Genomic DNA, 24,881 nt, shown 5'->3' with positions numbered 1-24,881 from the left:
CCCGCCCCCTCTTCGAGGTCCAACCAGAATGTACCACTGGATTTAAATTAAAAATTAAATTAAATTTATGCATTTAGCAGACGCTTTTATCCAAAGCAACTTACAGTGCATTAAGGCTATCAATTTTTACCTATCATTACCTATTTATCTGTGTATAAATATATTAAATGATATGTCTACATATTAAATATAGGGGTTTGGTTGCTCTGCAGACACCTGGAGATACATTACCTGTTTTCACATTCAAATTGAATTGTTAACATAATATGGTTAATTTAAACGCAAATAAAAGTGGTCTACTTGACCATGATGACATTGGAATGATGGATATTGAGGATGTATGTGGTTAAAACACCTAACTTAGTCACATACTATCCACAGTAATTTGTCTAGTGTGCTATTTCAGAGTGACATCTATAGTGTGCTAGTGGTTGTTAAACTTATAATTCATGTCAAACGTGTTTTCTTACTAAATAAACATAAAACCAATTAACTGGATATTATTTTGTTATGACGCAGTAATTAATCATACTTAACATACATTACTTATTTAGGCCTACACCTTAAAGCATACAGAGTACAGAGACACATTTTAGCATTTAATAACATTGTGAATAATTTATGGAATTTCTACTTGATTTTATGTTTTTCGATGTTTTATCTAGACTTTGTTCACCTGTGGTTGACTGAAAGAACACTGAAAGAATACATTTTAGTAGATTAAATTTTTCTTATGTATTCAGATAGAAAGGATATGGATTCCCATGACCCGTCTAGACCTAGAAAAAACCCACTTTAAATTCTGTTAAATCCGGCGGTTTCATTAACATTTATTTAATTTATTTGACCAAGTAGCCTATTTATCATAATTCATTTTACCAAGGTATTTTTAGTATTTGTCAGGACAAGCGTAACCAGTAGCTACAAATACAGAGACAGAGAAAGCAGACAACAGGGAAAGCTACTATTTGGCCAACATTTCGGTGTAAACATCCGCAAACATCAGCCTGCGAGTAAAGTCTCACTTTTCAGTTGCGCAAAAGGAGAAGAGACGCCGAGCAACCCAACCCGAAACACAAACATGGTCAAACAAGTGGTAACAACATGTTTTGTTCTTTTTCATTGCATTATAAGTTACTGGGCGTTTATGTCATCTTGTAGCATCCAGTCATCCACAAAAATCATAATTCCAGCCATCGCCAGGTATTTTGGCACCAGAAGTCGCTATGAAGATGTCAACACGTACTTAATCGACGACATTTTGGCCATAAACAACTCCCTCGTCACGCTGCCTTCCTCGAAATGCAGCGAAATTCATATGACAGTTATTATCCGGCACGGGACGAGGTACCCGACCACTAAAAACATTAAGAAGATGCGCAAGTTTTATGATCTCGTCGTGCGTGATGCGGCTGTCAACTGGAACTATTTGTCAGAGATAAAGTCGCAGTGGAAGATGTGGTACACGGATGATATGGACGGGCGACTGGTGGACAAGGGCCGTGAGGATCACAGGCACCTGGCGCAGAGACTCATCAAATGGTTCCCTTCTTTGCTGACCCAGGAAAATGTGCGTCAAAGACGCGTGAAACTGATCACCAGCTCCAAGCACAGGTGTGTGAACAGTACCATCGCTTTCAGAAAGGGACTAATGGAAGGACTCAACATAGAAGGTAATGCATGAGGACCCAGCCCTGCAGCTACCGCAAGCACCGAATCATCTGCATTAAATCATTGTTTTCCAACATGTGCTTAAGCCTTTGATGCACAAGCTATGCAAACCTCGTCCAATGCACGACATGGGTCTGAAAATGACCCGTATTTATTTCCTGTTATTTCATAATTCGCTGGGCATTTTTTGTTATATCATTTGAAATCGGTTTATTTCAGCATGTAATATTCCCTGATCTATGAATTCTGTGATCCATAATTATTCCAAATATCTTTTTTTCAATGACCACAAATTAAGTTTTTTTTTGTGTGTGTTACTACATCAAGTTTAGATCCATGGGTCAAAAATGACCCAACTATCCGAGCGTGATAAAACAAATAAGTACTTTTTAATAAGTACTTTAGCAATTATTTAGACCAACACATTTAACACCTGAAATATGTTTATTACCACTTTGGTACACATAACATACACATATCACTGACAATCGATAACACAGAAATTGAACTCTCTGTAGTGCAACTGTAGTGAACATGACTGAATAAAAGAAAAAGAAGTGAAGTTGTAGGCCAGGGGTGGTCCTGGAGAGCCACAGTCCTGTAGAGTTTTGCTCCAAACTTAATAAAAACCCACCCACCTGTAGCTTTCAAATAACCCTTAGTCCTCGATTAGCTTGTTCAGGTGTGTTTGATTAGGGTTGGAGATGAACTCTGCAGGAGGCTCTCTTGGACCAACGTTGGCCGCCCCTGTAGGCAATGAGGGTGGCAACATCCAGCACATTGTACCACAGCACTATGGGCCATTTCCCTGTTCTCAGCTTACATGAATAGATGCACACTATTTTTACTCAATCTATTGGACTGGGTCTGAGTTTCATCTTAGATGACTCATCAGACTTCATTTTTTTTTTAAGTAAGAAAGGAAAAATGAAAATAAAGATTTTTACTGAACAAATTAATTGAGGAATTCCTGGAATTCTGAATGGTGAAATTAATTTCTTGCAAAGATATAGAAAAAAATAAACTCAGTTGGGTCACTTTAGACCCATGTTGTGCGTCAAAGGGTTAATTTAGCTTTAGTCTATAATCTGGGGTCTACAAGATTTGCAATATGGCTCACTCGTTTCCTCTCAACAGCAGCGAGATTCATGGGAGAGAAAATGGAGACTTGCACTTTTCAGTTCAATCAAATGCCTGTTTCATTTCTACATTTAAAGTCATATATGGATGCCAACATTTTGAATTACCATCATTTTTTATGTTTTAATTGTATGTTTCTTTCATTCACTAGATGAGTTAGAAATTTCTGTGAACGACACTTTGATGCGTTACTTTGAACAGTGCAAACGGTTTGTGAAAGAAGTGGAGAACAACGATACCGCCTTGGAGGAATTACAACGTTTTAATGATGGCCCTGAGATGAAAAGAATAGTGGAGAAAATGGCTGACAGGCTGGAGGTCCCTTACACCAACATCACCGATGGTCAGTGATGGCATAATATGATCATGACCCTGTTAACACAAACACAAGTCACAAATACTGAAATAAAGGAGTGTCCAAAATGTTGCTGCGCAGTTTAGAAAAGTGTTCATGATTTGTTTAAAGGTGCTGTATGTAGGATTGACACAGAGTGGTGGAGCTAGGTATTGCAGTCCAAATTCAAAATATTGGAGAGGGTTTTTTTCACCAGGCCTCTCCTCCTCAGACTTGACACACACGCAGGTTGCCAGATTGACGACTCAAACAGGACCGAGCGCACTTGACGATGAATGAAATGAAATACGCTGTGTTTTTTTGCCATCTGGCAACCCGGGGTGCCAAAAAACAATTTGGTAAACTGGCAGTGGGTGGGTTTCACAAACCAAAACAAAGGCCGACATTCCTGCCCAGAATGCACATTTTCAAAGGAGAATTACTGACTAGCATTGTTTTTCAGATAAGCAAGTATGTTAATTTAGCATGTTTCTTAAATATCTGCAAACATATTATGGTATTTTAATGCTTAAATAGAGTCAAAATCTTACATACAGCACCTTTAATATGTATATATTAAAAATATATTTTTGTTTTGTTATTTGGAAAGAGCTGTTGTATCATCGGCAGTTTCAGAATATATGTGGCAAATTCACTTCCCTCTTGCAACCACAACCACAAAATTTTGCACATCGGTAAATTATTAAACACACTTCCTTCTCGAATTCATGTCAGACTGATATGCAAAATTAACATGTTTAGATGAGAACCTAAAGACAGAAACATAATTTGACAAACATTGTCTTTTCAAATATTTCTCTGCAGTGAGCGTGCATGTAGCATCATGCAAATTTGATTAGAAATGATTGAGATTATAAAAAAAAAAAAGAAAACTAAAAATGAAAATGGCTGATAATCTAGAAGATTAAGAGATTCCGAGTCCATAACTCAAATTGGTTGGCAGGGCTGGGCTTCCAAAGTTTAAAATTTTACGTAAAATTACGCACTAATGTCCCACAGGTTACCTAACTTAAAAAAACAATCTGCATACATAGTTTACATTTTAGTTTGCATGCAGACACAAATTCATTTGAACATTTTTAAAGAATTTGGAATTTGTGTTTGAGCCGTTGAAATAGTGGGGCAGTATACATACCATTTCAGTTTATTTTGGTGTAATAGATTGAAGCACTTGAGATTCCATATGAAATACTGTAGAAGAATTCTATAGCTGACAGCAGTGTTGGGTGTAACTAGTTACTAAGTAATTAGTTACTGCAATTTAATTAGTTTTCCCTTGAAAAAGTAAAGGGATTGCTCTTATTTTTTTTTATTAATTTAATTTAATTTATTTTAATTATTTAAATTAATTACAGTTACTACTTATGTAATTGAACTTAATATTGTGTATAGACTTTACATTTAATACAATAGTGGATTTAACATCAAAATTTAAAGTCTAACCTTAAAATGCATGCTTTTTATGTACGCTTCTCGCTTTAAATTCTTTGGTAAGTTAATAAGAATATTGGTAACACTTTAGTGTCCATTTCTTACTATTAACTAATTGGTTATTAGCATGAATATTACTGGGATATGGGCTGTTTTTTATTACTTAAAAAGCACATATTAATGTCTTAATCTGCAAGACCTTATTCTAAATCCTTAATCCTACCCAATTCTTAAACTTAACAACAACTTAACTATGTATTCATAAGCAGTAATTAGTGGTATATTGAGGCAAAAGTCATAGTTAATAATTAGTTAATAGTGAGAAATGGACCCTAATCTAAAGTGTGACCAGAATATAGTTATCTTTTATTTATTTGAAAGAATTAAAAGAACCGTTTCATGTATATCCTTGTATCATTAACTTGTCAAGGTTGATATAGGATTTAGAAAATAATTAGTAATAAGTAATTAAATACTTTTTGGAGAGAGTAATTTGTACAGAAATCTAATTACACTGTTGAAGATGTAAATAGTAACTAGTAATTAATTACTTTTAATTTAATTAATTCGTTTTTCAAACATAGATTAAGAGATTGTGAGGGAGGGAAAGAATTTAGCAAATTGTAGGTATGACCATTAGATGGCAGTGTTGTTGTTTTGTTTTTGGCCCCAATAGTAGAAATAAAGTACTAAAATATCAGATTGCCATGTACAATAACACATGCTTTTATCAAATATCCAGCTTTTACAAAGAAGTAATATATAGATATAATCTACAATTATACTATAAACCAATCTACAATTTACAGTGTAATTTGGTCTACTGTCTGATGGGTTAGCAAATGACACATTGTGTTAATATTTATTTTGCTTCACAGAATCAGTGGAAGCAGGTTTCTTCCTGTGTGCATATGAGTTTGCTATCCAGAACCTGAACTCACCCTGGTGCCAGTTGTATGACGAAGTAGATGCACAGGTACCGGAACAGAGCAGTTTTTCTGTTTTCCATGGAGGTTTTATTTAAGAAACAGAGAATTTTGCACTGGCACTCTTTTTTGAAATACTTTTATTTAGCAAGAATGCACGAATTGTTCAAAAGTGACAGTAAAGACTTTTACATGTACAGTATATTAAAAAAAAAATCTATTTCAAATGAATGCTTTTGAACTTTCTATTAATCACAGTTTGTACAAAAATGTTATGCAGCAAAATGGTTTTCAATATTAATAATAAGAAGAAAAGTTTCTTGTGCATCAAATCATCATATAAGAATGATTTAGGGATGATTTGACTCTGAATACTGGAGTAATGGATGCTGTCATCATCACAGGAATAAAATACATTTTCACAGTATGTTAAAATACAAAACAGCTTATTAAAATTGTAATAACATTTCATAGTATTACTGTTTTTGCATTAAGAGGTATTTTTTTTAGCAAATAAATAAACCCTGGTAAAAACATTTTATAAATCTTACCAATACCTTTGAACTTTTTTGGTAGTGCATGTTTAAGATGAGATTTTTAATTCACAATGCTAGTCTAATGACACCAAATATATCTGAATGTTATTGCACACTGGTGAGATGTGATATGTACCTGTAAATGTTTGAAGGCACTGTGTGTTGTGTCTCTTGGTGCTGGAGTATGCTGGTGACCTGAAACAGTACTGGAAGCGAAGCTATGGGTATGAAATCAACAGCAAGTCAAGCTGCATCCTCTTCCATGATCTTTTCCATCGTCTTGACCAAGTTGTAGCCCAGATCAAGTAAGATCACTGTGCGCTCTCTCTTATCTTTATAAAGTGCATATAAGGAAAATGTTATACAATTGTCATTTTATTGCCATTGTGCCATTGTTTCTTGAGTTAAAACCTTTTATTTTTGTATCACTATGGGCTTTCATTTTTGAGAAAAAATTGTGTCTGGTTTCTGCTTTCACCACAGTATCAGTTATTATGGCTGAGAAGTAAATGAATAAGATCAGCAGGTACAGCAGACAACACTGGAAAAAGCCTAGTTTTTTTTTTACATAGTAGAGTCTTAGTTTAGCTGTGAGGGTGTCTAGGGAACATCCTTTGTTTGTCTTTGTTTAGTCTTTCAACAAAGAAACCAATTCACAGGAGCGAAAGCACGTGAGAGAGAGAGAATTGGTTGCAAATTTCTTTATTAACTACATTACAAGGGAATTTTTAAATAAATTCAACTGATATGAGTTGTATGAACAAAATCACAGTAGAAAACAGTTGTGCTGCTATACATGGGAAAATTTTTTGTGTTTTTCAAGATTTTTTGATGAATAGAAAGTTCAAAAGAACAGTATTTGTTTGAAATAGAAATCTTTACTAACCCCAGTTTTTTGAATGGTATTGTAGGCTATAACATCAGACACATGCTTTGGTTATTTGTTGTTGTCAGTCACTTATTATTTTACGACTGTCAACCTCTTTTAGAATATAAATAATTGCAGAAAATTTTGACATTTTGGGATCGAAAAACTTGTTTAAGAAGAGAAGAAAGAAGAAATACATCTAATACAACCAAAGAAAGCTAAGATTATAATATTTGCTATCATTATTTGTCACTCTAATTTCAGGCATTACTCAAGGCCATCGAAGGGCATTGACTTTGACACTGGTTTACCTGCCCATTGTTTTATCCACTTCTGTCTGCTACTGAGTGTTAAACCTTACAGCAAACATTGTTGTCGATCCCAAATTCTATATGCGAACGTAGCCAGAAAGATAGAATGTTTGTCTAACCAGTAATATCTCTTTTTAAGAGCAGTCAAGCATGCATAAAAACTGTTTCTTGTTAAGTTTATAGCCTGATTAGCGTCATACCACATATACAGCCTCATACACACTGCCCACTTCACACACAGAGCCCCAACACGCCACATTACACAGAATACACAGCATCTGAACCGGAACTAGAGTGATATAATTCTCTTGTGTAATAATCAGCAGTCCTTCTATTGATCATTTCCTTGCGTCTGTTAAACATCCTTTTCTGTTTTTGAATGTCATTCTGAAAGTTAAGCAAATTTGGGTGTGGGTAAGATGTGTGTCATAAAACTAGATGGTTGAGGGTATGCACAAATAAGTATACGTGTCCTTATATTTACATGTGTATATATTTGGCCAGTCATTGGGAGTCAAACCTGTGTTCTTTGTCATTGATGACACTATTATCTTTTGTTTAAGAAAAATAATTTACTCATTTAATTTATAAATGTAATTTTATTTGCCGAGATACTTTTGCCATAATTCTGAATGTTTGGAATCTGTTTGGTTTCTCAGTATGGAAAAGAGCAGCATGAACATTGCACTAAATATCTCCTTGTGTGTTCGACGGTGGTAAGATGGCCATACTGGTTTAGAACAGCATGACGATAAGTAAATGATGGAATTTTTAAATGAAGTAATTTAGTAGACAATTCCTCTAGCCATTTCCATAAATCCAACCAAACTGGTTTTGCATTCATTTCTTGATGCTTATCTGACTTTTTTTCTTTTGTTTTTTACTTTTTCCTTTCCTTTCATTATAACTAAGCAAATCTTAAAGTGGCTACTAGCATCAGACAAGAAGCAAATAAAACATTTATAATCCATTAGTTGGTAAAATACTGTAGACTGATTTGATATGAACGTCCCTGACCAGCTATGAAATTTGGACGGGTGCTGTTAAGTGATTTCAATTATGGTCACAGTCATTGCAATGTTGTCAATGATGTTGTTGCAATATTAGATCAAGTGAGTATATTCTACAACTGTTCATTTTTCACCAAACATGCCCTTTTGAGACATCCTATCTGTGAAAACTGAGCAAGCTTATAGCCTAGGCATCTCCCTGTGTTGAAGAATTTGATTTACAGATGTTTTTGTAAAAAGAAAACATTAAAACAGTCATATGTTATATTTTATTGGACACATTAAAAATGATCCTCAATTGTTAAAGTACATTAAGGTGTGATCATGTTTGGGAGGTGGAATGGACATAAATGCAGAAAGAATGTTCTAATTTTAAAATGCTGTGTCATGCCCAGGTTGTAAGATGCGAGCACAACAGTCAAACACGTCTGTCTAGTGTATATTTAAATGTTGCTTGTTAAAACTTCCTGAAACTAAACACTTCCTGTTGCCTAATTGGTCAACATATTTGCAGTGAAATTTTTGATTATTTAGCATTCATCAGCTTTTAACTGGCTCTGCCAAATGTTTATGAGGTGATAACTTTGTCTTACACATTCAGAAAATGCTGCACAGGCCCATATATGATCAATGTGTTTTATGAATGATTGCACAGCAGGTAGTGTTTATTGCTGGTACTCTTTGTTATTATGTTCTCCCCGTTCACATTCCCTTTGTGTTTGTTTCATTGTTCTCAGTACAAGGACATTGATGTGCATATGTGTGTATATATTTCTTCTTTTCAAAGATCACCTTTGTTCCTGTTCAAAGGTTATGGAGCACTGCTCTACAATCAGTGGTTGCAAACAGTAGGGAGGGAGAAGCCCACAGTGACGTAGCAATACCTTATCACACTAGATAAATGCAAACAGTGATTTGTAATTCAAGTCTCCTGGGCTTTGTAATGAAAGGCCAAGTGCAATGTGAGATAACTCTGAATTAAACTTCAAGGACATGCATTTAGAACTATTTATTTTTCATAGAGTGATTTTTGCTGAATTGTATCGAATCCAGTTACGGTTCATTTATCCCCATTTTTGAACCCAATACAGGGGTTCAAGGTGTTCTCTCTTTTCTCTGTTCAGTTCTGTATTATAGTTTGTCTTCTCTCTCTTTCTATCAGCTCAGATGATATTGTATCGGAGGCTGTGACAGTGCAGGTCGGCCATGGTGAGACGCTGTTACCCCTTGTCACCCTGCTGGATCTGTTCAAGGATGACACCCACCTCAGCTCAACTGACTTTGCAACCCAGCACAACAGAATATTTAAAAGTGGGAAGATTGTGCCATACGCTGCCAACCTGCTGGTAGTGCTGTATAAATGCCCAGAGGGGATTAGGATGGGTGTGCGAATGAATGAGAAATCTTTGACCTTGCCTGGACTCACTGACCCCGTCCCAATGTATGAGGATGTGAAGAAACGCTACCGTGCTCTGCTAGAGGGTTGTGACCAAGAGACAGTGTGTAAAATTAACAATTCATGAATATAAAAGTGCAACACATCACAAAGGCTAGCAGACTGTCATTTTCATTGAAGCAACAACCAGCAAAAAAGATGAATGTCAGTTATACAACATTTCACTGTATTTCAAAAGTAAAATATTTTAGATATTAATTTTATATAAATATAACCAAATGTAACCCCACAGTATTACTTACGAATGTTATGGACCAGTAAAGAGAGCAAAAATTTAAAAGCTGACAAATCAGCTCTGACCAACCATCCAATCAAAAGTAATGACATTTTTGCACAGTATTTATGTGTCATTTAGAAAAGGTCTTTAGTTTTTTATTTTTATTTTCCAGAGGCCTCAATGAATGACTGATTTGTTGGCCTGTGTTGCTTGCTTACAAAGTATTTTTGTTAATGCTTTAGTATATTTAATCTATTCAGACCAAAGATTATTTTAAATACCCAGTATATATCTTATCTAACTTAATTTATTCAAGTTTGATTCTAATTTTATATATATATATATATATATATATATATATATATATATATATATATATATATATATATATATAAAACATTTCTAATTCAGCAGATTGAATTTCCATGCAATTGTGTTCTTACGAAATGAGTGACAGTTAAAAAAATGTAGGCTACCATATACATTTTATTTGAAACATCACAGCACATATTTTTCTTAAAATAATATGGAAATTAATCAAATCAAGCCATAGAAATGTCTGTAGTGAATATAATTTTTGTAGTTGTGCTCAACTCCCTTATATCTTGACTAGAATTACTCCGTGAATGCAGTTACTTATTGTTACTTGTCAAAAATTATTATTATTATTATTATTATTATTTTTTTTTTTTTGTCCTTTAATCAGGAAGGGCTGGAAATAAAATAAAATAAAAACTCAATGGACAAAGGGTGTGGGAACCATGAAGTAATTTTATATGTTGAATGATTTGTCAGTTTGTTATGCATGTTCAATAAACTGGACATTGGGAGCAAACTTGTGTCCAAGTTTAAAGTTTTATTATTATGATGATAGATAGATAGATAGATAGATAGATAGATAGATAGATAGATAGATAAGAGAAAGTCATATACAGAAATTCCTTTAAAAAGTCGACTCCTTAAATGTCATTAAATCATTTGCACTCTGCCCAAAAATCATTTTAATTTTACACATGAACGCAGAACAAGGGGTTCTTTTTCTCCTACACCCTTCTCCCCGCCCCCACTGTCCCGTAGCTCATGATCCCTCCTCCTCAGTGCTTACAGTCTCATACCGGTACACTGCTCTCCATTCAGCCGTATGCAGATTGTGAGTCCCGGGAGGTGGGACGAGGGCAGGGCCGTTGAAATGCGACGTGTCCCGCGACACTCTTAAAAACACTTCTCTTCCGCGTCTCCACAAACCACCTTCAAGAAGTTCACCTGCGAGTTTAGTCCGCCCCGCCTCCGAGCGAAGTTCCAAACCGAGCGCACTTCACCGGAGCGAGATGCCTGGAAACGCAACACCAAAACCGGTGAGATTAGACAGAAAGTCCGTAGCAAAACTTCTCTGTAGTGGATTGTTTATTTTTTCAGGGTTGTGTTTTCTTCTTTGGCGTTCCTCGGGCATTCGGTGTGTTTTGCAGTGGTTGTATGAGATGCATGGAACTGGGGTTCTTCGAAATGTCATATAAAAATTTTTTTTTCATGTGTTATATAACTGACTGCGATGATTTGGGGGGAGATACTGGGCAAGCGCTCTGCTGCAAGTCAGTGTAAGGCTAGACATAGGCTACTGGCTTAAAAAAAAAGCATAAAAAACTACAAGGCATAACACTGAAATACTAGTATAAATCCAAATACTAGTATTTAAAAAGATTAATACAAAATTATGAATACTAAACAAAAATATGACTATAGCTTTCTCACGTTTTGACTACAGAAGTTCTACTGAACTTAATTGAGTTAGCTACAGTTCATTGAACACATGCTGTCCTTGTTGAACAATTGTCACAATGGAAACTTGCCATTAAACTAGGTCTTGTTTTAAAAAATTTTCATGAATTGTTCTTTGCATTCCTTCATAATTGTTTTAATTAATGAATGAAAAATGAAATAATGGTTTTATATTTCTGCATTAGTACTGAAATTCATAAATTTAGCTATACATTTTATACAGTTTAAAAGTTGTGACAATTTGTGAAGTTGTGACTTGTGACATTTATAAAAATTGACTTTTATCTTTTGTTAACTTTCAACTTTTAGTTAAATCTGCCTTTATCATATAGTTGATTTGTGTCTTAATGTATGCAGGTATGGTTTGGTTGTTCACTTTTTATTCTTTATAGACCAAATTCACAATAAAAAGTTTAAGAAAGTTATGAAATAGATTTGAAGCCAACAAAATCTTAGCTACAGTAGGTGAAAAAGCAAACAAACAAAAAAAGATAACTTTTGTATATATACACACATACAATAAATATGGCAACCAGCAGTCCACATATCATAAGAATAATTTATTGTAATATTTAGAAATATAGCACAGTTACATCTGTAAAATATAAAAGACTTTATGCTTGCAGTAGTACTGTTGTTTTAAAGTTCATGCCAGTTAATCCAAGTCAGGGATCAGAGTTCAGTTGAGGCACACTGCAACTGAAAAAAGTAGCCACCTGGTTGTTTGGGTGTTTTCGTGTATGTATGCTGTATACTTTTATACAGAGTCTATAAACACTCAGATAAATGTTTAACTTTATATTAAACTTTATAGAAAAAGTCATTTTCAAATATAAGAATAAAACACCAGGGAGGGGGTTTTCCAATACACCTTCAATACATTTTTAAAATATCATTTAAAATTTTTAAAAATAATTTCAAATGATGATTAAATTAATAACACTAACCTGAAGCATTGTGAGTTTAGTGATAAAATCCAGCTTCTAAAATGGTTGACCTCTGCACTTATTACTCAACAGGACAAAGAAGGCCCTCCGCATTCCTTTTGGTTATGGATAGCCAGATGTCAGATTAAAAAAAAAAGTCTTCTGATTAGACAAACCTGCAAAGACATTACCAGACTTCTCTATGCAGGTCTGTTGTCTTAGAAAACAGAAATATGACACCTGCAGCCATTAAGACAGGCAGACAAAGATTCAGAGTCTGTTAGACCCTGTTTAGAGGTCAGAGTTTATTTAGTGCCACTCATTCATATATTCAGGCTGTTATCTTTGATTTTTACAGTTTTCATTCATAAAAGGATATACTAGCACTGCATGCCTGCTTTAACAGAGAAAATGAAATGGAAAAAGCACATATTTAAGAAAGTGGGTCTGTCAGTGGGATTCACTGGAAGGCAGTAGGGTGTGTAATGAATGAATCTATTTGTATTTCAAGCACTCCACAAGTAAATTCGAGAGGGGGGTATGAAAAAAAGGCTGTGTGTGAGTGTATAGCTAAATTACGTCATCGACTGAGTTGTAAATGCATGATTTATCAATTTTTTTTTATCTGACTTGTAACAGTCAGCAGGAATATCATATCTGACCTTGTGTGAGGGTGTGTGTCCTGTTCAAAGTTAATGCATTCCTAGTTAATGAACATAATGGTCTGTTTATAAAGCAGCAATGGTTTTCCTGCAGCTGGTCCCGCACAAACCCAGTATTTTTCCACCTTGGTTCTCAGTGAAGAGGTCTTCAGGGAACTGAGGCTGAGGCAATACAGTGTATGAGTGTGTGTGTGTGTGTGTGTGTGTGAGAGAGAGAGAGAGAGAGAGAGATGTGAATAAGCCACATCATTACAGCTACAACGGCTGCACACTGACCACATTGTATTAATGACACCCAATCTGAGACCAATAGCTGAAACACACACTGATATATTAAGGACTTATTCTTTCATACACCAAATCCTTTGTAAATTACATTGGGTGACTTAATGAGTTCATTCTTAAAAGCATAGTATGAATTTTCCAAATCAGGAAAAGAGAAGCTCTGATAAAGAGATAGTAAAATGTGTCCATTGCTTTGATTTCTTCGCCCCACACAAATACCATTCAAAACATTCCGGTAAGATGCTTTTGAAAGAAGTCTCTGATGTTCACCAAGGCCGGATTTATTTGATCAAAAAAGCAATAAAACAGCAGTGTTTTGAAATACTATTACAATTCTAAAATAGCTGTTTTTTTTAATGTTTCTGAAACAGTTCTTTGTATGCACACCAAGGCTGCATTCATTTGATATTAATCAAGTTTTTAGTGTTATTTTTATTATATTTGATCATTCTAATATGCTGATTTGGCGTTGGAGAAACATGTCTTACTATTATCAATATTGAAAACAGTTGCTTAATATTTTTGTGGAAACCTTGATAAATTTTCAATATTCTTTGATGAATAGAGAGATGAAAAGAACAGCATTTATTTGAAAAAAACTTACTAAACTTACCAAAATAAATGTACTGTCACTTTTGATTGATTGCAATCTTGATATATATATATAATATATGATATATATATATATATATATATATATATATATATATATTATATAATATATATATATATATATATATGGAAGTGTACAAAAGTGTATACCAAATGCATAAATATAATGGAGTTTCAAAGCCCATTGTGTATTCTGTGCTCAGATATATAAAATTCTAATTCACTACTAAAATTTGCTCAAAATGTTGGTATGTATGTGTGTTTGTAGGATCTGCAAAAATCCACTAATGTGGTTTACCAGGCCCATCATGTCAGCCGCAGCAAGAGAGGGCAGGTCGTGGGAACCAGAGGAGGTTTCAGAGGATGTACAGTCTGGCTCACAGGTAATACATGGACACACACACACACACACACACACACACACACACACACAGTTATACACAAACACACATAATGCAACACAGTTATAACAAATACATAATGCAAAATTGAAACAAGTTTCAATAATGGAATCCAAAACATGCTTCTGTTTAAAGGAACACTTTTTTTTGAAAATAGGCTAATTTTCCAACTCCCCTAGAGTTAAACACTTCAGTTTTACCGTTTTCGAATCCATTCAGCCAATCTCCGGGTCAGGCGGTAGCACTTTTGGTAGTTATATTGTGTATGTGGGTATTTTTTGGGGCTGTGTGTTTTTTTTTTGGGGGTGTGAGTGTATTTCTTATAGATATATGCCTAGAAAAAAGCAACTTTTCATTTTCAGTCGGTCTTAGTACACGATGTAACTACAGAAGAGTCAAGTTTTAAATAGGAAAAATATAGAACCTCTTTGGTCATTTTTGACCAAGATGCTAATGGTCTAATCAGATTTAATGATCTATGCTAAGCTAAGCTAAAAGTGCCCGAAATCAGCTAAATGGTTTCGAAAATGGAAAATGAGCCTATTTTCAAAGAAAATGGCACAATATGTCAGGCTAAGCAGATTGTAATGGGGAAATAATTTTACCAACCTGTGACACCTGTAAAGCAAGTTGATGCTGACTATAAGGTTTTTCAACTCACTAGATTTTTACCTCCACTACGCCCTTATTGTGGCTCAAGTTTCATTTCATGAATATGAACCAGAAACACATTCCTTGTTCCTGATAACTTGACAACTTGACAAAAAAATCTTGTTTGTCATGATCATGAATGAATCACAATTTGTAATTATACCTAATTAAAAAAATAAAAAAATAAATGGTGTCTGCATTTATTTGATGATAAATACTTCTTCAGTGTCACATGATCTTTCAGAAATCATTCTAATATGCTAAATTGGTGTACAAGAAACATTTCTTATAATTATCAATGTTGAATATTGTCTTGCTTAGTATTTTTGTGGTCGCCATGAAACATTTCTTTCAAGATTCTTTAATGAAAAGATTTTATTGGAATTACTTTGTGTGTGTACACAGGTCTGTCAGGGGCTGGTAAGACAACAGTGGGATTCGCTTTAGAGGAGTATCTGGTCTCTCACGGCATTCCCTGCTACTCCTTGGATGGGGATAACATCCGTCACGGTCTGAATAAGAACCTGGGCTTTACTTCTAAGGATCGAGAGGAGAATATTCGGCGTATTGCTGAAGTGGCCAAACTGTTTGCAGATGCTGGGCTGGTTTGCATTACAAGTTTCATCTCGCCGTTTACCAAAGTAAGCTATCTAACCTACATGTGGGATTACTTTATCATTTATACTGTGAAATTGGTTAAATAAGGGTTTAAAAATCAAAGAATCAAATCAAAATCACAACACTAAGATCACAACATTATCAATATGTTTTAAGAGGTTTTAAATGCACTACAGTATAAACGGCCCTAATATTTGTTCATTTTAGCAGATACTATTATTCAAATTGACTTACAAATGAAAATAACCAAAGCACACAAATGATCATGTAAACACAAGGAGCGATAAACACTTTGTACTGTGTTTTCATTTTCTTCAACCATCTTTAATAAAAATGTTCTATAAAATGCATAATGTCAACCATCTTGCCTCTGCAGGACCGTACAGAGGCCCGGAGGATCCATGAGAAAGCAGGTTTGCCATTTTTTGAGGTGTTTGTGAACGCTCCTCTAGATGTGTGCGAGAGCAGAGACGTTAAAGGACTCTACAAAAAAGCAAGAGCTGGACAGATTAAAGGTGATATAAAAAACATAGGAACTTTAAAACTGTGCATTTCCCAGAAGTATGTTAACCTTGTGCGCGCCCCATTTTTTGGAGTCACACTCATGGTCTTCACTGTCAAAAGTGACCTGACACCTTTTACTGATTTTTTCGTCAGTAAAATCAATCTAATATATTTTTTCTTTTGTATTTTGAGAGAATTTTATGGTACTAATTAATATATGTGCAATAATTATAATACAATTATCCCAATGAAAATAGTAAAAAAAAAATCCCACATTTTTTACAATTCTTTTTTAATTTATGCAGTATTTCAGATTGAATTATTTAATGTTGATTTAGAGTCTGTTTTTTTAAGGTAGGGTTTTTACTCCTGGTGAGAGCAAAAAAAAACAACAACTGTAATTTCATGGTGTAACCACTAGATTACTTTTTTTTTCTAATTTTTTACAATTATTTTTCAATTAATGCAGTTTATACTACATAATTGTTTACTTTTATTTGGTTGTGGATTTAAATGTGTATTAAGGCATTCTCAAAGACTACTTTTTGTCAAGATTTATATTTTTTGTTGTTTTAAATGTTGATTTGAAGTGTAGGTTTTTGCATTATTATTACTACATTCAAACCTGAACCCAGAAAGCATTTTGTTACACAAAATATTAAAATTCTACAAAAATGTAACAAAAATGACCAGGAATGCTTTATCAGAGCTTAATCCTTCTGGGTCTGATCTGATTTTAACCTCTTATTTCAGTCTTCTGACTCATTCTGGCTACATGGTTATAGCCATACCTATTCATATGAGTATGTATAATTCTGTATGTGAGTGTCTGTGAGTGTGTGTGAGTGGATGTATCTGTTTTACACTCTTGATGTTTTAGAGTGTAACCCCTTCCTTGCTGTCCACTTTTTTACTGCATTGTGGTTGGATTATTGATTATATTTTACATAGTTGCAGTGTTACAGTCACACCAGTTCATAGGTGTGTGTGTGTGTGTGTACAAGTGTGTGTCCGTGCGTGTGTGAGTCGGTGTGTTGATTTTGCACTCTAGATGTTTTAGAGTTTTACCCCTTCATAGCTGTGCAATTTTTTCTGCATTGTGGGGGATTTGTAGAATGTAAATTCTGTGTTTTCGATTTTTTTTTCCCATTTCCCATTCATTTCCTATGGTCGGTCATTTTTGACCGAAGACCATGAGTGTGACTATTTTTTTTTACATCCACTTAGCTTTTTCGAATCATGCCCTCAATGTGTGTGTGTTCACATATCAAGTGCCATAAAAGTCACCAAGTTTTGTACCATTCTTGTGAAGCTACGATTTTTAAAAATTAAAAATGTAAAATTCTCCGGCCAGAAGTGACAGAAGGCCGCACAAGGGTTAAAAAAAAATGTTTTTTTAAAAACCAAACATTTATTTGCCTTCCTTCATTTCTCACTCAGGCTTCACTGGTATAGATTCTGAATATGAGTGTCCAGAGGCTCCTGAGCTGGTTCTGAAGACCGGAGAGCTCACAGAGAATGAATGCATTCAGCAGCTGGTGGAACTTTTGAAGGAGCAGGTTAGTCAGGAGCTGAACCCAACAGGACACATCAGAGACAGCCAAAGTATACAGTACTTTGGGCTTTAAGAATACCTTTCATTTGCCATTTCCCAATTGGTGCACTTAACTTTATCTTTGGTCACAAGTCCAAGGTTGAAACCAAAGCAAAAGCCTCTGTCAACATGTCTGAAGGGCACAACCTTAGTAGAAAGGGCAAGATACTTTACTCCAGTTTACTCGTAGTAAAAAATTAAAGGAAAGAGGATAGTTCACCTGAAGTTTGAGGTCAGCATATTTTTCTTTTTAAGGAATGAATACTTGTATTCAGGAAAGATGTATTAAGCTTATCAGAATTGACAGATGTAAGAAAATTGACAGACATACTGTAATAAAAAAAGTTACAGATGCAAATTCATAAAAAAAAGTACGCAGCAAAATTAAAAAAATATTAAGCAGCACTGTGTTCAACACTAATTAATATTAATAACTTAATATAAAGAAATGCTTTTTGATCACCAAATTAGCATATTAGAATGATTTCTGAAGGATCATGTGACACTGAAGACTAATGTAATAATGTTAGAAATTCACCTTTGCCATCACAGGAATAAACTACATTTTAAAAATATATGAAAATAGAAATATATTTTATTTTAAACTGTTATTATAGACAATTTTATTTCAAAATATTACTGTTTTTACTGTATTTTTTATAAAGAAAAAGCCTTGTTGAGTCAAAATCATTACAAAATCATACCAACTTTTGAACACTAGCGTAATTTTTTTAAAGAATCTTCACATAGATTTTTTTCATCCAATAACTGCATAATTTACTGTGAGCTGCCAAGCTTCAAAAACTCTATAAAAGTGTTGTTCACCATAAAATAGTGTCTGTTATAAGCCATGTTGATAACTTATTAACATCAGGGAATGCACATCTACTCTAACTGAACAAACTTGACAACATTACAATTAAAACAATGAAAGTCATTTTTGAGGGTCAGATCAGATACAAATAGCACCTCAGGGTAACAGATGCACATGCCATTATGGAAAATTTCATTCAAAACTTTGATGATTTCTCTTTCTCAGAGCATCATTCCCAGTGGAGTTATAGAGGAGATTAATGAACTCTTTGTGCCTGAGAACAGACTGAAGCTGGCACAGACAGACGCCAGCACCCTGCCCTCTATCAGCATCACCAAGGTAACCAGCAGCAATCGTCCTCAAGGCCAGGGACCACTCAGGTTCATAAATATGAGTGAATTATTGACAAGATGACACACAACTGCTTTATCAACCCGTGAACAGTGTGCTGTTCCCTAATTCTCAATGCAAAGTTATTCCAGAAACTACAACAATATGATGTTATATAATCCCACAGACAATCAATCAGAAAAGACATTTGGATGAATATGATATTAGCTAACTGTTCCGTCTGTAAACACAGCTCTCTGTATTTGTGTGTAGCTGGACTTACAGTGGGTGCAGGTGTTGGCTGAAGGATGGGCTAGTCCTCTGAAGGGTTTCATGAGGGAAAGAGAATACCTACAAGTCATTCACTTCAACACCCTACTTGATGGTAACATACAAGCACACTCTTGTTGCCGTACCAGACACCTCCCTTCTTTATAGTGCTACTCGTTTTTTATTCTGCAGTACTCACAGCAGTCAGACTTAGTCAGGTTTATCGTCTTTATGTTGGCAGTGGTGCTTATACCAGCAGCAGAAGGCTGATCTAAGCTCTGCACTGTTATTTAGAAGATGTTTCATGCATAAAATAACAGTTGCCAGAGCTGAAGCTGCTTTCGGGAGACAGGATGATGCAATGATCTGGCTTCCTGTGAAACTCGCATGCTTTGTTTGGTTTAATTGGGTTGGTCAGGCAACATCGATCAGGGGAGGAGGCTGTAGTTGCAATTGCATACAAGCAAATAACATTCAGTGTGTACTGATGTACATTGTTAGTGCCATTTAATGTAGCAGACATGTAATGATCCATATTGACTTTAGATGTCATGTGTTAAGGGGTACTTGGGCAGTTTTTTCCTATAGTTAAAAAAATTATAATAATTATAAAGAAATAGTTTCTGTGATTCCAGTCATCTCTCTAAAATTATTTCTAATATATGCAGATTAACCTATTTCTAAATACAGGTGGTACCATCAATCTCTCAATACCCATTGTCCTTCCTGTTGCAACGGAGGTTAAAGAACGTCTACAAGGCAGTTTGGCTGTGGCTCTGGAGTACCAGGGAAAATGTGTCGCCATCTTACGGAACCCAGAGTTCTATGAGCATCGAAAGGAAGAGCGAAGTGCACACCAGTGGGGGACAACATGCCCCAAACACCCTTATATAAAGGTATTAATCTCTTTCAGCCTTGATAATTAATGTATAACAAATCACCAAAGTATTATAACTTACAAATGCACAAAAAGAACATGCTTTAACTGTTTACTTGTGAATAGATGGTTTTGGAAAGCGGTGATTGGCTGGTAGGAGGTGAGCTAGAGGTATTGGAGCGAATCAGATGGAACGATGGGCTGGATCAGTACCGTCTCACTCCACGGGAGCTAAAGGAGAGATTTAAAGAGATGAAAGCAGGTAAAAGCAAATGTGTTAAAAAGGACAATTAAGAGTTAACAAATAACTACGTTTACAGAGTAATCTTCTGGAGACAATTTAAAGGATTAGTGCACTTCCTGAATATAAAAAATCCTGATAATTTACTCCCCCATGTCATCCAAGATGTTCATGTCTTTCTTTCTTCAGCTGCAAAGAAATTAAGTTTTTTTCAGGAAAACATTACAGGATTTTTTTTACATTAGGACTTTAATGGTGGCCAATGGGTTGAAGGTCCAAATTACAGTTTCAATGCAGCTTCAAAGGGCTCTAGTCTACACAATCCCAGCTGAGGAATAAGGGTTTTATCTAGTGAAACGATTGGTCATTTTCTCAATTTTTTTAAGTTTATATGCTTTTAAACCACAGATGCTCATTTTGCACTAGCTCTCTGCGATAATCATGTTGGAAAGGTCACACGAGGTTAGTTCTTTGTCTGTGTGCTACGGTTCAAAAGTTATGGTAGGGCGAAAAACTCGAACTTCAAAATCGTCCAACATCGTTGTTTTACCTTTTTTTGTAAAGGCCATTTGACTTTCTTTGCACGTTCGCTTTGTAAACACTTGGTTGGTATTTCCACCTACGTCACACGTGCCCTTTCCAATGTGATTACGTAATGTGTGAGGTCAAGCTAGTGCAAGATAAAAATTTGTGGTGCATTTGTGGTAAAAAAAAGTAAAAATTGTTTTATTTATTTATTTTTTTTAGAAAATTATAGATTGTTTCACTAGATAAGACATTAATACCTCGGCTGGGATCGTGTAGAGCCCTTTGAAGGTGTATTGAAACTGCAATTTGGACCTACAACCCATTGGCTGCCATTGAAGCCCATTATTTAGAGAAAAATCCTGGAATGTTTTCCTCAAATTTTCAATTTCTTTGCAAATGAAGAAAGAAAGGCATGAACATCTTGGATGACATGGGGTGAGTAAATTATCAGGACATTATTATTCTAGAAGTGAACTAATCCTTTTTCAGTAACCATCTCCAATGAAAATCACTGTCATTTTGGATCTAGGATGTGATTTTGTAAAATCATGTTGCCAAACATGTTCTTGGTGGGCAAAAATATGGCAGCAAGATATTGCATTAGGGGTGTTGGCTGTATATGAAGTAAGGAATCCAAAGTGCTTATGTAGGGCACAATGTTAAAAATGTAATAAACAATGAAATTGGGCTTTATAACCCACATTTAAACCACAGCTGACACTTTTTTGGGTGTGCCTAAAATAAGTCACATGTTTAACACATGTCAAGTATTCATTGGCTGGTGTCAATTCGATAAAGTTAAATAAGAAATTGAGGTTGTTAATTTGATACACATGAGTGTCTGTGATTTCTGGCTTTGTAGGTTCTTAGCGCTCCCTTGAGAAACTTTATATTCTTAAAATATTCTAGACTTCACCATGGTTATGTGACAACTATGTAAACCACTGGACTTGATCATTCAATTGTTTTCCCAGATGCAGTGTTTGCTTTTCAACTCAGGAACCCGGTGCACAATGGCCATGCCCTGCTTATGACCGACACACGTCGACGACTGGAGGAACGTGGGTATCGAAGGCCAGTGCTGCTTTTGCATCCTTTGGGTGGCTGGACCAAAGATGATGATGTGCCTCTGGACTGGAGGATGAAACAGCATGCGGCCGTGCTGGAGGATGGCATTCTAGACCCACAATCCACCATTGTGGCCATCTTTCCCTCCCCTATGATGTACGCTGGGCCTACAGAGGTATGTAGATGGTTGTCTTTCATAAACACATATGAAAATTAAATGCTAAATGCTAATCATTTTTAAGCACGTCAATATATATATATATATATATATATATATATTTGAAATAAATTAATAATTTCATTGATCAAAAGTGATAGTAAAGACATTTATAATGTACAAAAGTTTTTTATTTAAAATAAATGCTGTTCTTTTGAACCTTCTATTTATCAAAGAATCTGAAAAAACTGCATCACAGTTTTCACAAAAACAATAGGCATCACAACTGTTTTCAACATTGGTAATCATAATAAATGTTTCTTGAGCACCAAATCAGCATATTAGAGTGATTTCTGAAGGATCATGTGAAACAAAGCCTGGAGTGATGGCTGCTGAAAATCACAGGAATAAATTACAATATAATATATATTTAAATAGAAAAAGTTTTTTTTTTTTTTTTAATTGGAATAATATATCACAGTGTTACTGTTTGTAAATAGCTAACATTGTTCCTGTGTCTGTTAGGTCCAGTGGCACTGTCGTGCAAGGATGGTAGCAGGTTCTAATTTCTACATTGTGGGTCGTGATCCTGCTGGGATGCCCCATCCAGAGTCAGGACAGGACCTGTATGATCCATCTCATGGAGGTAAAGTTCTATCCATGGCCCCTGGACTCACCTCTGTGGAAATTATCCCCTTCAGAGTGGCTGCATACAATAAGACCAAGAAGGCTATGGACTTCTATGACAAAGACAGGTGAGACTGAATTGCAGAGCAATCCCAGTATTTCACAAGTAATTAACATGAAGAGGTGTATGTGTATCTCTTAGACTATTTAAAATATGCTGATTCAGAAGAATTCCAATAGCGGTGATGTATGTAAATGTATTTTTTTTCCAATAACCGGAAACTTAAGCAAACCTTTTTTGCATGTACAAGTGGTTGCTTAGTGATTCTGAAGCATGAAAAGCAGGCTGCTTTTACCCCTTGTTTTTCAAACAATGCAGACATGCTGATTTTGAGTTCATCTCCGGCACCAAGATGCGCAAGCTGGCCCGCAGTGGAGAGAACCCTCCTGAAGGCTTCATGGCCCCTAAAGCCTGGAAGGTCCTCACAGAGTATTACACTTCTCTACAGAAAGACCAGTGATGACACTTACAAGACGTTCCAACACAGAAAACCTCAGATCACAGCACATGTGGTCCACACTGAGAATGACTCGCTACACTAAACTACTTCAAGGCATTGAAAAATGAAGGCGCATACTTACAACGAGCTGGTAGCAAAGGTGGTCAAGATTTCCTGTGAGGAATTGTTTTACTACAGCATTGTTTTTAAACTGAATTATGAACATGCTTTTTCAACTGTGAAATTTAAACTGATGTGCCTTGATTAACAGATTGTCAGTCCCAAAGAGATTTTGAGTTCTTAAATTGTATTTAGAAATGCGCTTTGTATTTTAGTCTGCATTTAAAAGAAAAATATATCAATTGTAATCTAAATGAAGCAATTACTCTACTGTTCAAAAGTCTGGGGTTGGTAAGAATGATCAACAAACTGCATTAATTTGAATTACTTTACAATTTAAAGTAACTGTTTAAATATATATTTTAAAAATGTATTTTTTTTGCTGTGATCACAAAGCTGAATTTAAGCAGCCATTACTCCAGTCTTCAATGTCACATGATCCTTCAGAAATCATTTTAATATGCTGATTTGGTGCTCAGGAAGCATGACTTATTATTATTGATGATGAAAGCGGTGCTGATTATTTTTTTTGTGGATGATGACTTTTTTTAGAGTTTTTTTTTGTGATTTTTTGTGTAACAATATAAACATATTTTCTGTCAGTTCTGATGAATGTATCTTGCTTAACATTTAGTATTATTTTCTTAAAAAAAAAAAAAAAAAAACTTTCTGACCCCAGACTTTTTGTTGATCAAAGCAGTGTTCATGCAGCTGCTAATGCAGTCAGATTTTCAGAGTAATTTTGTTTACATATGACAATTTTTTTTTTTACCCCCAACAAAAGGGGCCGTTATCTGGGGACCATACTGGGGAAAGCATACTAGGGAAAATATTTATTTTAAAGACAATAACAAATAACACTGTTTTATTAAAGGTTTAACAGCGAATGCAATATAATGTCATCTCTTTTAATTAAATCTTTTTACTGTGATTGCATAATTGGGACCACGTGGCTGCTTTTAGATGTTCACAGTGTGTGACTATATGTACAGCTTGCATTCTGTTATCTGAAACAAGGGCAAAAGTTACATTTAACAGATGGATGGCATAACTGAGGTATGCTGCGCGCATCCACAGAAATATTGACCCTCTACTGCCATCTGGTGGTCGGTCACCAGTGTACAGAAACCACATAGCACCATGGGGAAAAATAGCTGACTATGCAAATATTATGCAAATATTACTTCAGCTAACAGTTACAGTACATAAGCAAACTGTTTTGTGGAACTTTTCATTCCTGTATGAAGCAAAAGACTGTTTATAATCGGTTTATATGAGGTTGTGGCCCGAGCGTAAGCATAATGCGCCCTAGAACATAGTCCCAAAATCTGTTACGGGTGAATAACTCCTGAGATGATGGATGAGTGGATTTAGGGAGAAGGGCTGTGACTGTGCTCCG

The 24,881-nt window shown here is 35.1% G+C and overlaps 2 protein-coding genes across 2 annotated transcripts; both read left to right on the top strand.

Moving 5' to 3' along the window:
- The first annotated feature begins 963 nt into the window (after positions 1 to 963).
- On the top strand, positions 964 to 9,847 carry LOC109108028 (multiple inositol polyphosphate phosphatase 1-like). Its single transcript, XM_019121202.2, has 5 exons — positions 964 to 1,673; positions 2,963 to 3,154; positions 5,476 to 5,573; positions 6,234 to 6,364; positions 9,411 to 9,847. The coding sequence occupies exons 1-5, from the start codon at positions 1,082 to 1,084 to the stop codon at positions 9,769 to 9,771; spliced, it is 1,374 nt and encodes a 457-aa protein (XP_018976747.2). The 5' UTR covers positions 964 to 1,081; the 3' UTR covers positions 9,772 to 9,847.
- Positions 9,848 to 11,019: 1,172 nt separating this feature from the next.
- Positions 11,020 to 23,936, top strand: papss2a (3'-phosphoadenosine 5'-phosphosulfate synthase 2a). Its single transcript, XM_042742238.1, has 12 exons — positions 11,020 to 11,276; positions 14,451 to 14,565; positions 15,640 to 15,875; positions 16,229 to 16,367; positions 17,797 to 17,915; positions 18,990 to 19,103; positions 19,368 to 19,479; positions 20,055 to 20,260; positions 20,368 to 20,503; positions 21,985 to 22,253; positions 22,761 to 22,990; positions 23,242 to 23,936. The coding sequence occupies exons 1-12, from the start codon at positions 11,250 to 11,252 to the stop codon at positions 23,381 to 23,383; spliced, it is 1,845 nt and encodes a 614-aa protein (XP_042598172.1). The 5' UTR covers positions 11,020 to 11,249; the 3' UTR covers positions 23,384 to 23,936.
- Positions 23,937 to 24,881: the final 945 nt, after the last annotated feature.

Source organism: Cyprinus carpio, chromosome B17 (genome assembly GCF_018340385.1).
Source record: "Cyprinus carpio isolate SPL01 chromosome B17, ASM1834038v1, whole genome shotgun sequence".
Lineage (NCBI taxonomy): Eukaryota > Metazoa > Chordata > Actinopteri > Cypriniformes > Cyprinidae > Cyprinus > Cyprinus carpio.
Note: the sequence above shows the minus strand (reverse complement) of the source record. Positions and strands in the feature narration are given on the sequence as shown.